General features: G+C 49.0%; 1 protein-coding gene across 4 annotated transcripts; it reads right to left on the minus strand.

Annotated features, from left to right (window-relative positions):
- Window positions 1-16: 16 nt before the first annotated feature.
- On the minus strand, window positions 17-9,654 carry AP5Z1 (adaptor related protein complex 5 subunit zeta 1). Of its 4 annotated transcripts, XM_042828199.1 has the most exons (17): window positions 9,605-9,654; window positions 9,400-9,537; window positions 8,879-9,065; window positions 6,932-7,076; window positions 6,408-6,520; window positions 5,772-5,940; window positions 5,217-5,357; window positions 4,854-4,891; window positions 4,611-4,773; window positions 4,174-4,352; window positions 3,531-3,673; window positions 2,647-2,796; window positions 2,297-2,408; window positions 1,802-1,899; window positions 1,465-1,597; window positions 1,071-1,285; window positions 17-748 (listed from the first exon to the last, which is right to left on the minus strand). In XM_042828199.1, the coding sequence occupies exons 1-17, from the start codon at window positions 9,643-9,645 to the stop codon at window positions 478-480; spliced, it is 2,436 nt and encodes an 811-aa protein (XP_042684133.1). In that variant the 5' UTR covers window positions 9,646-9,654; the 3' UTR covers window positions 17-477. The 4 variants fall into 4 exon arrangements, with proteins under 4 accessions (XP_042684133.1, XP_042684131.1, XP_042684130.1 ...); XM_042828197.1 differs by having other exon boundaries at window positions 9,400-9,611; XM_042828196.1 differs by having other exon boundaries at window positions 5,205-5,357; window positions 9,400-9,611.
- Window positions 9,655-15,212: the final 5,558 nt, after the last annotated feature.

The raw sequence follows: 15,212 nt of genomic DNA on the forward strand, positions 1-15,212 counted from the left end.
TAAGACAAAAGAGCAGTGAAGGCACACAACAGATTTAATGGAGCCACTTCTGCTTTCTCTGCCTCACAAAGAACTTTGCTTGGCAAGCAGAAGTGACAGGAATCACGTGTGTAGCCAGGGTGCAGTCAGGGGAAAGGAGAGAAGAGGATGCATGTCAACAAAGGGATGTGATGGGCTGGCAGGGTGGTAATGCAGGCACTCACTCACTCATTCACACAAACCCACTTATTTTCAATCCATACTGGCCTGAAAGAGGTAGGACAGGAATAGGAGGTAGAAAAAGCAACAGATGCTACCAGAGAGATGCACAAAAACAGGCTGCAATCTAAAGAGCAGCCTCAGCTCTACTTATTCCTGTTTTCTGTTTCGTTCACAATCATTTGTTCCTCGTTTCCAGTTCAGAGCACTCAGCCTTGAGTGCTGGCTGTGTCAGATCAGTTACAGTAGAAGCTGGAGCCTCCCACAAACCCCACACCCTCACCCCGGCACAAAGCCAGGAGCTGGCTCTAGGAGACGGGTCACTATCCTCAGAGCAGAAGGCAGGGTGTCATTCACCTCCTTCTGAAACCGTGTGTGGGCCACGTCCACAGATGGTGTGAACACAAACTGAGCCACACTTGGCATTTTTAGGAGGTTCATGAGCTCGGCTGCCCGGGTAAGGATCTCCTCACGGTCCTCCTCGCAGTACACAGAGGTGACAGCAGGGCTCTGCACAAACGTCCTCATCTTGGACAGGAACAAGGACACCCTGCAGGAGAGAACGACACGAACTTCAGATGGTAGAGCCTCGTACCCGACAGGGTCACTATGCAATCATGTGGACCACAGAAGACTGTTGCAAGCAAACACCAGACGCCAATTGTCCTTTGTCCTGATGCACAGAGAGTCTGTCAGCAGATGAAGCTCACTTCCTCAAGCTGCCTCCCTACAGTTCGCTTCCTCTGTTCTCTTTCACTTCCAGGTTCCATCAGTTGCCAAGTATCATCATCTAACACTGCAAACATCTGTGTTTGGATCCATCAGATCTGCAAGTTTCTGCCATTTTGCCCTTGCCTGCCATCAGTCCTTACCTGGGGATCAAGTCCTGGCTGCGAGCTGCCAGCTTGGTCAAGGCAGTCATAAGGACAGCGATGGCACGGGGTGCACAGCTGGGGACACTGGCCTGTGGTCGGACCTGGGTGACTTCAAACAGCACAGCCTCCAGAGCCTCAAAGAAGCGGTTGATCTGTTCCACAGTGCAGCGCTTGTCATAGGACACAGACATGTACTCTCCAATAGCCCAGACCTGAAACAAAGGCAGATGTACTCAGGGCAACCAGAAGGAAAGGGGATCTTACCACAGTTTAGGCAATAGCAAATCAGATGATGTCATGCTAAGACAGGATAAAGGAGGAAAGAGAAGCTGACCAACAGATGGCACTGCAGCCGGGACACACTTGGCAGAAGCAGGCAGGCCCCGCTTACCACGTGGGTGAAGATGGGCTCCTTGTTCTGGACGTTGCTGACGGTTCCTGAGAACTCCAGCAGCTCTTTGGACAGTTCCACAACGAGCGCAGGGCGCAGCTTGCAGAGCATCACCAGCTGTGAGCTCAGCACCCTGCAGGAGAGATGGAGAGAGCTCAGACCGCAGCCAAGGCACTTGTCACCAAACCGAGGAGGTGCTGGCAGCATCCAACTACTAGCACAGCAGCTGCACGCTCGGGAAGGTCACAACTACAACAGCTGCTGTGCTGTCCTGGGAAGCCAGGCTGCAGGCAGCAGAAGGGCTGAGAGCTTGGCCAGGCCTTCTGTTCTGTCTCACCTATGCACGTCATCTTTAAACGCTGGGATCTCGTAGAGCTGGTCGCTTCTCTGCAGCACCAGCACCACCAGCTGGTTTATCAGAGATGCATCTGCAAACTGAGAAACAACCTCTGCTTCAGCAACACTGGTGACTTCCAGCAACCAAAACTCAAACTGATCAGCCAGAGAGGACTATGCCAGCACAGAGACTGCCTGGTACAGCAGCAGAGCAGTGCATAAAGCAGGCACCAGGCACTCATCCTGCACTTGCTCACAGCTGCCTGGGAAAACAACTGTGAACACTGATACTGCACCATGGAGCTCTCTTCCTTCTTTGGATGAAGCGGGCAGCTCAGTGCAGCTCTCTGCCAGTACTGGACCACCCCATTCTCTCACTTCCTATACCCTTCTGCTGAAGTTGCACTGTGTTAACACTCCTTGCAGTGATTGTTCTTCACCTAACAAGAAATCCCCACAGGACGTGTGGAAGTCAAACTGCCCAAAAAGCACTTACCTCAGCCACCACACTGAAAAAGAGCTCCAGCAAGACAGGGACAGTGTCTGCACACTGCATGACCCTTGGGCTGCTTGCCAGGGATCCCAGCAGCTGTCGGAGTGGAATCAGCCTGCAGGCAGTAAAGAAGCTACTGATAAAGGTGTGCTCCCAACTACTCCCTTGTCTTCCCTTCCCTATAGCCCACAGAGCCTTAGAGCACTTGGCAGAACTCATGCAGGGAGGGAAGGTCAAGCCCACCTCAGCCCAGATGAACGCAGCTATGCCTTTCCTAGCAATCCCAGTGCTGCCTCCCAGACTTGGCAGGCCGAATCAAACCCTCATAGCACTCTCCTAAAGCAACCTCCTACCTCTCCTGGAAGTCTTCAGAAACAGATTCGACACGGAGAAGGTACTGGAATGCACTCCTGTAGAGGGGATTGCGAAAGGCCTCCAGGCAGGCAGCTGGCTTCACAGCAGGATCACAGGCAGCCCTCTCAGCAGATGGGAGAGAGGAAGACCTAGAAGGAGGGACACACAGAATGTGCTGAACTGTGAGAATGGGCCAGGCTACAGCTGGAATCCTGAGCAATGGAGTAACACACTTGCTGCTGAAACAGGGACATTAACTTGGTCTAACCCAAGTGCCCTGAAAGCCAGAGAGCCAGAATGCCTGAAGTGGTGAGAAACAGACCTCAACCAACTTCTTGTATCTAGGATGGCTTCCTTTTCTGAGCGCTCCAAAAAGAGCTGCTAATGTCAGAGAACAAAAGGAAGAGCAGAAGTACAGCAGTGAGTACAGTCAGCTCCAATGCTTTCCCATCTCCCTGGACACTCTTTCAGTGCCCTTTTTCCCAGTTTGGGAAAAAACTTCTATCTGCTTCCAAAACACAGCCAGCAAAGGGGAGCAAGAGCAGGGAAGGGAGGGACGACCCACTAGTCCACATCTCTGTGGAGGCAGTGGCTGATGGCAGACACTCCAGCACAAGGCAATAGTTTGGATCTGTATGCAGGTGATGAAATGACAACAACTCTGAGCTTCAAAGACAGCCCAGTACTGAGGTGTAACAGCTCTCTTTCTGTGCACATCACATTACCAGGAAAATTGGGCTGATGTCTTGTGCAGCTTTGTGCTAACCTGACTGCAGCCTCTCACTCCGACAGCAGCAGCCAGAGGGCAGCTGAAGCTCAGGGAAGCGTGTAGTCAACATCAAAACCCTGATAAGCAAGTGAGAGGAAGGGCAGTTAGCATTACCTCATCTGCACATCCAGAGCTGCTGTGAGACAGGGCAGGTCAAGCAACAAATGGAAAATCTCAATGGCTGTTCCTGCATCCAGCAGAAATGGAAGAATATCCACAAACTCAGCAATAAGGGGCGGGCTGTTCCATGCCAGAAACTGTAAGAAAGCAGTACAGACTGCTGCACTATCCCCAGGGTTCCACCACATGGCCAAGACAATTCTCACACTGTGACCAAAAGGGATCAGGAACGGAAAGTCACTTCTGAAAAGCAGAAACAAAGACTAAGAGTTCAGCCAAGAACCAGGGAGGCTGCTGGTGGCTCAACACACGCACTTAGAAGCTGATTTAATGGTGAGCAAGTTGAAATGCTTCAAGTTTCCCAAAGCCAAACTGCTGTGTCCTAACTGTGCACCCCGCACTACGCACTGATGTAATACCAACCCACACTCCCCTCTCCTAGCAGAGCTAATCACACCCAGAACCCTCTTTCCACCTCAAACTCACTATTTTCTAAGTCTTTCTTACCCACCCCTCTTGCCTGTGCCCTGCCACAGAGGTATAATGGTGGGCTGTGGGGTGTGCTGAAAGCAAGGATTTGGAGGCATAGAAAAGAAGCACAGCAGGCTGTCTCCTGTGCTGCTCTGGCAAGATGTACCTTGAAGAGATTTGGGAAACTCTGCCTGAATATGCTGGAGGTCTCAGTGAAGAGCCGGCTGTTGTCTTTGCAGAATAGGACAAATTCAAAAGCCAGAGACGAGTTGTGGAAGAGCTGAGCTGGGATATCAGTGAATAAGTGCTTGTAGATTGCATCAGAGTCCACAGCAGCCATCTCGCCTGGGAGGATACAGCACATTCCTGAGCACAGCTCACCCAGCAGTCCTGTCAACAGGGGCTCCAAGGGATATGCAAAAACTAAATCTGGGTGTGTTTTTCTACAAAACACAGGACAGCCCAGCTTCTGACTCTCCAGGAGTGGGATCATGAATCCTGGAGTACAGCCAAGGCTGAATTATAACCTCCAGCAGCCAGCAAACTGCCAGGACAAAAGCTGTGCTGTGAGTATGCCAGACTAATTTGTGGAGGATGACTTACCATGATTTAGGAAGAACTGGGCAATGGGCAGCAGTGCCCTGGCATAAGTGGCATCCCCGCTGATCCTGCCATGCAAGATCTTCAGGAAGGATGCTGCACGGTACACATAGGAGGAGTCCTGTTTGCAGATGATGTCCATGATTGTCACTGCCTCAATGAGACACTGCAGAAGGGCAGAGAGCCAGATCACAGTGGGAGGAAGTCACAGCACTGAGAGCTTCAGCCCCATCCCCGTGTACTTACAGCTTTCTGCAGGTCTCCATCAGCTTTCTTCAGGGCCTCTGCCAGAGAAATATGTCTAAGTTAAATCCAGACTCCAAACAGGAATGTTAGGCTGTCAGTATGAGCACCAGTCCAGATTTCAGGACAGGTGGGAACACATACTGATCCAAATTCCAGGCTAGTAAGAATCAAACTCCACAGCATCCCTACAAATCAAAGTTAGGAGGCAGGCTTAAGGCGTACAAGACAAACACCGGCAGCTGCAGCCAGTCCTGTGCCTCCAGCCTCATTGTGGATGCCAGGGAGTGAGACCTCAGCCCAAAGAAGCAGCAAAGCAGAAGCATTTTCAAGAACACTACAAGGAGGGCTCACGGCAGGACTCACGGCGATTGCTCTGCTCCATCAGCCGCTGGCAGTACTCAAAAGCTTTCTCCCGCAGACGCTCCCTTGGGGGAAGCAGGCGACTCGACGTGGATGAAGCCGAGACCACAGACATAACAGACCTGTCCATTTCTGCTTTGTCACCTAGAGAATAAAGGTTATCACGTATCAGCTCGCATCACAGGCATTGCAGCCCACTTGCTGCTGAGCAACAGAGGGGGAGGGGTCTGTCCCCAGGCACACTGCGAAGTAAAGAAGGCTGGGAAGAAGGCAGTCACACAGGAATACTAAGGAAATGCCATCTCCCGCAACCTACATCCTCTTCCTCAGGGACACGTGGCATTTTGTCTGAAACCAGGGAACACTGAATGAATAAATCCTTGCAGAAGTGTCAGAAAGCATCAGCCAGGAGGTTTTGTCTTAGTCCAAGAGCTCTAAATTCTTGCCCACCCTCCGGCCTCTTGCTGGATTTCTGGCACAGCCACCTCATCAAGTCAGAACACATCTACCTCTTGGGGGGTGCAAACCCACCCTTGTCTGCAGCCCCTTGATTCAAACCTGAATTTGGTGTGTTCATCTCCTTGCCCCCATAGCACAGCAGCCATTTCTGCAGCATGGAGAAGGTTTGCATGTTGAGCCACTGATCCTCTGTGTAGTGCTGACCCAGCGAGAGCACCGTGAAGAAGTCTGTGGCAATGGCACCATCCACCTCTGTGACAGGACCAGGCTGGGAGGAAAGATGCAGCAGGTAAGGCCCCCAAAGACAGGTGAGGTGAGAGGGCAAGGAAAACTCCCCTGAGCCCGTGGAGACCAGCAGTCCTTGTTTGCATGCACTGTGCACTGCAGTGGGGCAATCTTCTACAGCCAGAGAAGCCAGCAGCATTGCATCCTCCTCCCCACCCGAAATACCTCTAACTTTTCCCTCCCACTCACAAGGCTTTTACTCCAAGGTACTTGACCAACTAATGATTCTCACCCAAAAACTATTTCATAAGTTCCTTCTCTACAGCAGGACTCCTAAATTCTGAAGCTACAAATACCTTTACTTTGATTTCTTATGCCTTTTGTCTACATATTCCCCAAGAAAGTGACCAAATAGAGCAGCACTTCCAGATTTATCAGAAGTTGATTATAACAGCAGGCTGCTGACAAGCAAACACCCCTGTGAGATAAACACAGCAATTCAACACTGACCTGTCTGGTTCTGGGATTGGAGAAGAAGCCTCCAGAGGGCTGAGCGACTCCTTGCTGAGTACTTGCATACCTCAGCCAGTCAGCCATCTTCTTGCTGACTACATTGATCTGCTCTGTACAAAGAAAATCACAAGCTCACAGCTAGATCAGAGAAGCAGTCTCTGCAGCACACCTCTACTGCTCTTCAGCTGTCTTTCTATTTCTCTTTGCCCAATACTCTTCAGAATATCTGCAGTTTCACATTCCTACTGCATCTAGAGACCCATACCTAAGCTAAGGGATGTGTTAATTTGATACAGATCTGTACTGAACTCTGTCCCCTGGAAGGAGCCCAAGCAGCTGATGGCCCAATCTGTTCTTTAAGTGGCACAATGTACCTCACCCAACCTCACTTTCCTTGCGGTAGAAATGTCACTTTTAAGAGCACTTTCCAACTCCTTCTCCCATCCAAAGTCTTCAAGGACCTCTCTGATCACTATGCAGATCAAAGCCAGATGGTAATCCCAGGTCTCCTACACACTTACCTTCAGTTAGAGCTTCTGGTGACAGGCTGACGACATTTGAGAGGACGGGAAGAAGATACCGAGAGCTCTGGCCCTCAGGCAATCTTCCTTCCAGGGCCTTCACAACACGCTGTCCCACAGCAGACACTGCAGCCTTCTCTTCTCCCTTCAAAATAAAGCAGAGGTAAAGCCAGGCAGATAATCTCTTAACAGCACTACAGACCACTACCATACAGAACTCCTCCACCAGGCATCGATTCCAATGTCAAGGATAGAAACAACTCACAGCACAGGCTATTTTACCATGTCTAACAGAGTTCTTCAGCAATGTGAATTCATAGATCTCAGGAGGGGAAAGTTCTCTGATGGAGCAACGTGTTCGTGGACAAACATCACCTGAGGTGGGAATCAAAAGCTGCAGTGGCTGTCCTCAAATTAAACACGACTTTGATCCATCAATTCCAGAGCAGCGAGTACAAGCATTAACTGCTCCCCTTGCGGCCAGCTTTCTAGCTGCTAAACAAGAAATTTATGAACAGAAAATGGAGCGTTGCAGCATGTTAGAGGACTCTCTGCTTAGTCCATATCCTCACAGGGAGGAAAATAAAGCCTTACAGCTGTGGTTCTGAGATGCCAAGAAACCCTTCTGTCCAAAATATTTTCTTTTTAACAATAACAGGTGGACGCAGCCTTTGGAGAGATTTTCCTTCCTCATGAGCATTATCATGCCAACGAGAACTAAACCTTCTCTGCTGCTTGGGGTCCTGGACAGCTGTTTGTTGAAGGAGGGGAACAAATATCAATTTCTGACAGTCTCCATCTAATGTCAGCTTTGTACCTGATAGCTGGAAGCAATTAGGAAACAACAGGCAAGTTTCCAATGAGAAACGTCATATTAGAACCTCACCCACGACTGGTTACTTTCTATGCTCCTCTAGCAAACAGATGGGGGCAAACTGATCAAAGGAAAGAAAGACCCTGTTAAAAAGGAAGCTTAAAGTTTGGGGATCCTTACGGTGAAGGAAAAAGGAGAGAGACCCTCATCCTGTCCCACAGATACGTCGCTGCTGCCTACTGCAAACAACGGTGCTGCTTATGTGCATTACTGATGTGCTTCCTCCTGCTGCTCAGAGGAAAATCTGGCTGGACTAAAATCAATGGCAGGTTTCCAGCTCCTAATGCAACCCCAGAGGCTGTGCCTTCTGCTAAGCCAAAAGCTTTATCAGAAGAACATCAGTTTTACAGAGCCAAGGGGGACAGGCAGGTAAGAAGAGAGAAGAAAGATGATTTCCATCCAAAACAGCAACAAATACAGACCATATTTTTAAAGGTTCTGCCTAAGCAGGGCTGTGTTCATGGCAGGGGCTGCCACTCACTGCTCCATTTTTAGCCACAGAAGTGATTCTGAAACAGCTAAAACGCAGCACGTTTTAGTAGTGTAAAGAATTAGGAAAACCTCTTTCTAGTTTTAGTTAGAATCTAAGAAAAATTAAAACACAAGCTACGTTTTTATCCTGTAGAAGTGCAAAACAAAAATGTAGGAGACATTGCTGAGCATACAGTGAGACTCACAGTGAAAAACTTCAGATGGATTAAGAAAAATGCTTTATCTTTAGCAGGCACATGTAAGAGAAGCAATGGGAGAAAGAAAAAAGCAAGGTGAGGTTTCCAGTTTATTTCTCAGAGAGCAATCAACGTGGATGGAATGCAAAAAAGTGAGTTCTCGCGTTTCCTTCTCCATGGAGAATCCAGGTCTTTGAATCAGCATCCAAATTTGTATTAAAAAAGCTCCCAGATTTTCCTACACAAAACAGACTAATAACATTCCCTGAACGGACAGGGAAATAACTGCTTTCTCCTGGATATCACCAGCTGATTTTCACTCCCCATGAGCTCAACAAACACAGAGAAGAATCAGAAAACAAATCCATATTAACAAAGGGACACCTGCCTTGTGAGGCAGCTCACCTGGGCCAGCAGGACGGAGGAGACCAGGCTCAGCAGCTTTGTGTCATGGATCCTATGGCAGGAGAGGCGCAGCCCATCGCAGGGTGCCATCTCTCTCAGGAGGGCAGCGCACAGCAGCTGGATCTGCTCGGGGCACTTGGGTGAGCACAGCACGGCCTGCAGCAGCTCCACGAGTTGAGCATCCAGCCTGCGGGGTCAGCAAAGCGTTAGGAGCGGAGCTGCGTGCCTACAGCCTGCACGTCTGTGCCGCTGGCATCATCTCGCTTCACAGCGACCCTGATTAATGTCTTAATTATCATCCGAATTCCGTCCCTTAGCACGGCTTGTGACACGGCGCCCGCTACACTCACTGAGAAGGGACGGTGGCCCTCTGCAAGGGGAAAACGACACAAACAGGGCTTTAACTCTTACGCCGAACGCACTGTTTACAAAAAGGAGCGCTCCCTCAAAGCTCCAGCCCTCCCCTCCCACCTTCTCGGCTCAAACAACGCACGCTTTGCCTTCACCCAGCCGGCACTCACCGACGGGGGCTCTTGCTGGCGGCCAGGACGAGGTGCAGCCGCTGCAGGCAGTCCGCGGCCTCGGGGCCCGGCTCCGGGCCCTGCAGCTGGGCAGCGACGCGGGCGGCGAACCTGCTCAGCTCGTCCTCCTGCACCTCCCTGCGAGGGACGAGAGGACGTGAGGACCCGGCCCTCGCACACCCCGAGCCGCCCCGCATCCCGTTACCTGGCTTGCTTCAGGAAGCTCTCGGCCGCCGCCGTGCCCATCCCGCCTGCGCTCCCTGCACGCTGTCCCCCTCCCGGTCCGTCGCCAACGCGCTCCCCCTGAGCAGAGCGGTCCGCAGCGCCGGGCCCGGGGCACGCGGCGGCCCTGCGCGAAGGTTCCGCCCTAGGGACGTTCCGAGGGGGGGAGCACAGCCGTGTTTGGTGCGGAAGAAAGCGCTGTCACAGAGCGGGTGTCTGAACGGTGGGAGGAGGAGCGCAGGCCAATTCCGCTTGGTTAATTAGTTGGCGGTTACAACGTTGTTATTCGGCACCAGGGAGCGAAGCAGCGCCGGGCTGCTCCGCGTGATACCAGCGCAGGTTCGGGAACCTCAGCGGCCCGCATAGAGCAAAGGACGTTCGGAACAGCTGCTCAGCAGGAGGGGCTGCAGCTCCCTGACACATCCTCTCCTGATGCTGACGGCCCTGGGGCTCCGCGCAGCCTGATGGACTCCTCAGCACTCATTAACAGCGTGCCTTGGCCATTAGCCACCGAAGCACCGGCTCTCTTTCACCCTCAGAGGCAGCAGCATCCCTGAGCCCAGCTATCAACAGCACGGCCAGTGCAGGGAGCAGGGCGGAGAGGAGCAGCAGAGCTCTGGTTTTCTCCTATGCCTTCTCCTCTGGCTGCATGCCTGGTGGGCACAGGGATACAGGGATGCCTCCACAACTATAAGCAGCCAAAAAAAAGAAAGGCTCTGGATGAACGTCTGTGCTGAACAACACACTTTTAAAAATATTTTTAATATATTTTTTTTAAATAATATTTTAAAGGTGGAAGCATTAATCGAATGTAGATAACTGTGTCAGCTGTGGTTTCGAAAACACTCCAATTTCAGAGCTCAGAATTAGTCAAAATAAATCAAGAATTTAAATTCTAGCTCCTTTATGAGGACGAGGAACGCCAAAAGTAATTGTGTAACTTGGGTACAGTGAATACAGAAGTAATCTCTGTCACCATACACACCTACGAAACAGTGATTGTAAGTCACAGGCAAAACTTCTGCTGTAGCTCACCTCTCAAAATGACATTTTGTTTCACTTCTTGATGGAATGAAAACTAAAGCTTGAGAAGTGCCTGGTAACCCTCACAGGGGGCATTACGGGTCTCAAACACATGCACAGCTACCTGTAGACTCTGAAACAGAGCGTCCAAACCTCCTATCTTCTTCCATATAAAAAGGAAAAAAAAAAAAGGCACAAATACTTACCCAACCAAGTTTACCACAGGAAAAAACACCACCTTGGTCAGAGTGGAACAGCGCTGTCAAAAATCATCGGCTCTGTGTGAGCACAAAGTTCTGCATCTCATCTGACGCCAGCCACAACTTGCTGCATCCAGAGGGATCAGCTGCCAGGGTGGGTGGGAGGCTCAGCCTGGTTTTAAGCCCCCTCAGTTCCACCCGGGGAGCGTGCAGGTCTGTCACTGGAAAGCAGCAAGTGATTTCAGGGCATCTTCTCTTTCATATATAATTTTATTTCTGGTTATAGAAACAAATGCTAAGAGGAGAAGCAACACTCCCCATCCACATACATCAAATTAAGGTAACAGAACAGTTGAAATAAATGAAAAAAAAAATTGTAGAAATTTAAAACTTTGTTATAGCTTTAAAATATTACTGTTCTTGATACATTAGAAATCACATTCAGATCTCAAATCAGTTAAAAAAAAAAAATTATGGCTCCATATTTGAAAAACAACACAACCCACTGTATTCCATTTGATGCAGAAATGCAGGCTCTGCTCCTCAGGTGCTGGTTGTGCTGTCAGCACTGCTGGGATGCAGAGCTGCAACGCGGCCTGGTGAGATGATGGACTTCCCAACCGCTGCCCCAAACGGAGCTCTTCCACTGGGGATACACACACACCTTGCTTTTTAAAAAGCACTGACTGTGAAAACAAGTCACAAAAGAAGAAAAAGTACTTTTGATATCAGTCTTACAAAAGAAAACCCCAAACATCTTGCTGGAGCTCGTACAGGCAACACCAGGAACTGAAATGCAGGCATGGCTTTCTCCCCCTTCACAATTCCTTAAATTAAGTGCTGAATCCAGGCAAGAGGGGTAAGGCTGCTCGTAACAGAGCCAGTTCTGCTTCTGTCTCAGCACTGCAGTATCCTGGTCCTTGTCCCACTGCAGCTTTCCCACATGACTCGGTGTGAATGCAATCACAAAATGGGGGGGGAAACCCAAACTGCTTTTTTTTTTTTCTTTTTCTTTTAAAGAAAATATTCAGAATCTGACCAGGGCTTCCAGCTTCACCACCCACTGCTCATACAGCTTTTGATTTATCCCAAGACAGCTTCAGACAGTTCTTTGGATAGCAGGACAAGGCCATCCCATCATGGTACAAACAGCACACATGGAACCCAAGAGTACCACCTTGTAAAGCTGTTATACTTTAAAACCATTTTCCATAATGTTACAATTGAACACTTTTTTTTTTTTTAAACATTGCTTTCTTTTCCATTAAGAAAGCTCTTACAAAGCACAACACTCTGATTCTCTCTGCTTTAAGACCATCTTGAGGGCTGGCATACAGTGAATTTAGCCTGACAGCAATCCCCTAAACCCTAACCCTGCTGTGAAACCAACCTGCCTTCTTAGCCTGCCCAAATCTAAGGAGCAGCACTCAGCACAGCAAAGCATCAGCATCTCCTGCACTGGACTTTTAGCAGCAAAACAGAAACAGAAGGAAACATCACTTTTTCTGCTCCAATTAAATCACATTTTACTTGAGCTAACCGGCTTTTCTCCTCAACCCCTAGCTTTACGGAAGGCTCTGTTTCAGATTGCTTTCAGTGAACCTGAGCGGGATAGAAGTGAGACTGAATGGTCTGGATCAAGGATGCCAAGGTATGAGATGCTGCATGTGTTGCTTAACCCAGCAGCAGACATGAAGTAGTAATCAAATAATACCAAATAACAGGGAAGGCTGGTTGTCACAAGGGTTTTTTTTTTTTTCTCCTCTTCTTTTCTTTTTACTTTCTTTCTACTGAGAAGGAAAGCTGTTTCCTTTCACTGCTCTTATTCTTGTATATATACAAGGTTCCTCCTTGTAACACCTTCAAGCCCTGTTTTCCCTCAAATATCAAAGCCCAACCAGCAGACAGTAAGCAGAAACCGAGGCAAAGCATTTGCTCAGGTCCTCACAAAGGAATTGCAGCTCTGGTAAGAGCTCTTCAGATTAGGAAGCCCAGTATCACGTGCTTTTAAGAATAGTTCTCACAGCCCCAAGTAGGTCAAAAATGCATGTTTCTGAATTTAGCATCCTGGAGTTAAACCAGGACTGAAAACTGACAGGTTAGGGAAAAGTTATTCTCTGTGAATGGAGACCTCATACCCCATAAAGAGAGGGAAGTGTAAAAGGAGAAAAATCCCACCATGAAGAAACTGTTTCTCTGTGCCCCAATGATAGTTCACCCCCTGACAGACAGACAGAGGAGCTCCCCAGCCTCACAGCATCCTCACAGACCCTCCATCCGTTCCCTCTGTTAGCAAGAGGGTCCCATTACTCACACAGCAGAAGCGTAAAGAACTCCCCAATACCACATCTAGAGATAATTGGAGACAAGAAAGGCTTCCAGCTTTCATTAGTGCCAGTTGGGGGTTTTCTTGCCAGGAAAGCAGCATGGGCTGTGGGTGCTGAGTGCATGACAAAGCCAGGAGCTCCTACACAAGGCAGATGCAAGCACCGCAGCGCCTCATCTGCTCTGCGAGAGGGGTGACAGCAATCAGTGCAGGAAAGCTGCTTCTGCAGGCTGCCCACATCTGCCACACAAACAGGTACGTTGTTCTTTCCAAATCAGTGCCTGGTGCAGGAATTTGTCGACATACGGTATAAAAGTCTGTGTAAAGTACCACTGAAGAGAAAGAAATAGTCACGGACCGTTTATATATCTATATTTACACACTCACACACATTAATAAATATAAAATTTATGTTTACACAGATCTAACTTAATATTCTCTGGAAAAAAAAAAAAAAATTATTTAAAGAGTTTCTACCTTAGCTGCCACCCATGAATTGTCAGTGGGTTCTTCTATCTTGAGAGCAAAGGGGAGACTTGGCACAAGTTCTTTCTGAAACGTAAAGTGACACACGAGGAGAGGACCAGCCAGACCTTCTGAAGGGTTTAATTCAGGGTTGGTAAATCAGAAAGGTATCAAAAAGCACAGGTACCAAACTCGATTACAAATCTGGAATTTAAACAACAGCGTTCCAAGAAAACCCCAGTATTGTTCAAAATGCTTTGCTTAGAACAAAGTAAAACGCTCGCTGCTCTATTACTGCCCTGTGAAAGCCATCTAACAGAGCAAACCCACCATCTCAGCTAGGTGCATTCACTGCTGCTTACTACACACGCACAGTCCTGCAAACAATCCGGCCAGCAGCATGTGCTGCTCTAACCCTGTCAGCCAGTTGTTGGGCTCAGAGATGATCCAGCACAAAGCTACCTTCTGGGCAGGTCCAGACCAACATGCAAGCACTGCTTCAGCCTCATCAGCTCCAGCCAGCCTGATGACATCGTAGTGATTGTTTTTCCCAGCACAGCTGGCTCCACTGCGAGCTACACTTCATGACAGTAGTGTATGCTACAGTAATAGCAGCTTTGGCATAATTTTTACCCAGAAGGAAACAAGAAGTTACATGATTGAACCATCTGTTGTGTAACTGCAACCTAACGCACAGATTCTCACCAGATGCAGACCTTCAAGCAATTGCATTGAGTTAGGAGCTGGATTAAAGGACTCCAGAGTCAATAGAAATAGCTACAAATATAAGGGAAAAATTGTGGCAGAGAGAGGAAATGAGAACTTGATCGAGAGCCTGTCTGAAGAGGGAAAAGATCATCTGCTGCAGGATGGCATTTGTAACCTCAAAAGCCCAAAGTAAGGACAAAGCTGTGAAGCCAAGTCACACACCTTTAGAGCTTCCTGCTTAATGCCAGAGTCCAACCTATGAGCAGCAGGATGGGCAAACCTGTGAGATTTTGCTCCAGCACAGAAGCTCAAGGTAAAATCCCACTGGAATGAATTCAGCATTTGATACTGCATCTGGAGTACTGAGTGCAGCTTTGGGCTCACCAGTGCACAACAGGGAGGGATCTTCTGTCAGAATTCTACCTTGGAGGCTTGAGCACCCAAAGTGCAGAAGAGGTGGAGATAACCAGGCTGCTGCCTTCAGAGGAAGCAGCAAAGCAGGGTGTAAATCTTACCCATGCCTTCAGCTGCCTGGTTGGGAGATGCAGAGCAAGGCTCTCCTTGGAGGTGTGTAGTGATGGGAAAGAGGCATTGACATGCAGGGATGCAAAAACCTTCCACCTCGTGGTCAGACATGAGAGGAAGGAGCAGAGTTGTGGAAGCTCCATCTAAAGGCATTTATAACTCAGCTGCACGTGACCGTGGTGGTTGGACTAGATGATCTTGCAGGTCGTTTCCAACCTTGTGATTCTGTGATTCTATGGTGACCTGATCTCATCAGACCTGCTCTGAACACGAGGCTGTAGCAGAGACATCCAGAGGCCTCTTCCAGCCCAAATTATTCTGCATTTCTAGGCAGCTACTGGCCA

This window comes from Centrocercus urophasianus, unplaced genomic scaffold (genome assembly GCF_019232065.1).
Source record: "Centrocercus urophasianus isolate 14NV4802_14NV808 unplaced genomic scaffold, USGS_Curo_1.0 seq_29, whole genome shotgun sequence".
Lineage (NCBI taxonomy): Eukaryota > Metazoa > Chordata > Aves > Galliformes > Phasianidae > Centrocercus > Centrocercus urophasianus.

Coding starts and splice junctions, on each gene's coding strand:
- AP5Z1 (XM_042828196.1), bottom strand. CDS start 9,596: ATGCGGGGCGGCTCGGGGTGTGCGAGGGCCGGGTCCTCACGTCCTCTC. Junction 1,900..2,296: donor TTTTCAGTGTGGTGGCTGAG/GTAAGTGCTTTT, acceptor GTTGTTTCTCAG/TTTGCAGATGCATCTCTGAT. Junction 1,286..1,464: donor AGCCCATCTTCACCCACGTG/GTAAGCGGGGCC, acceptor CCTTTGTTTCAG/GTCTGGGCTATTGGAGAGTA.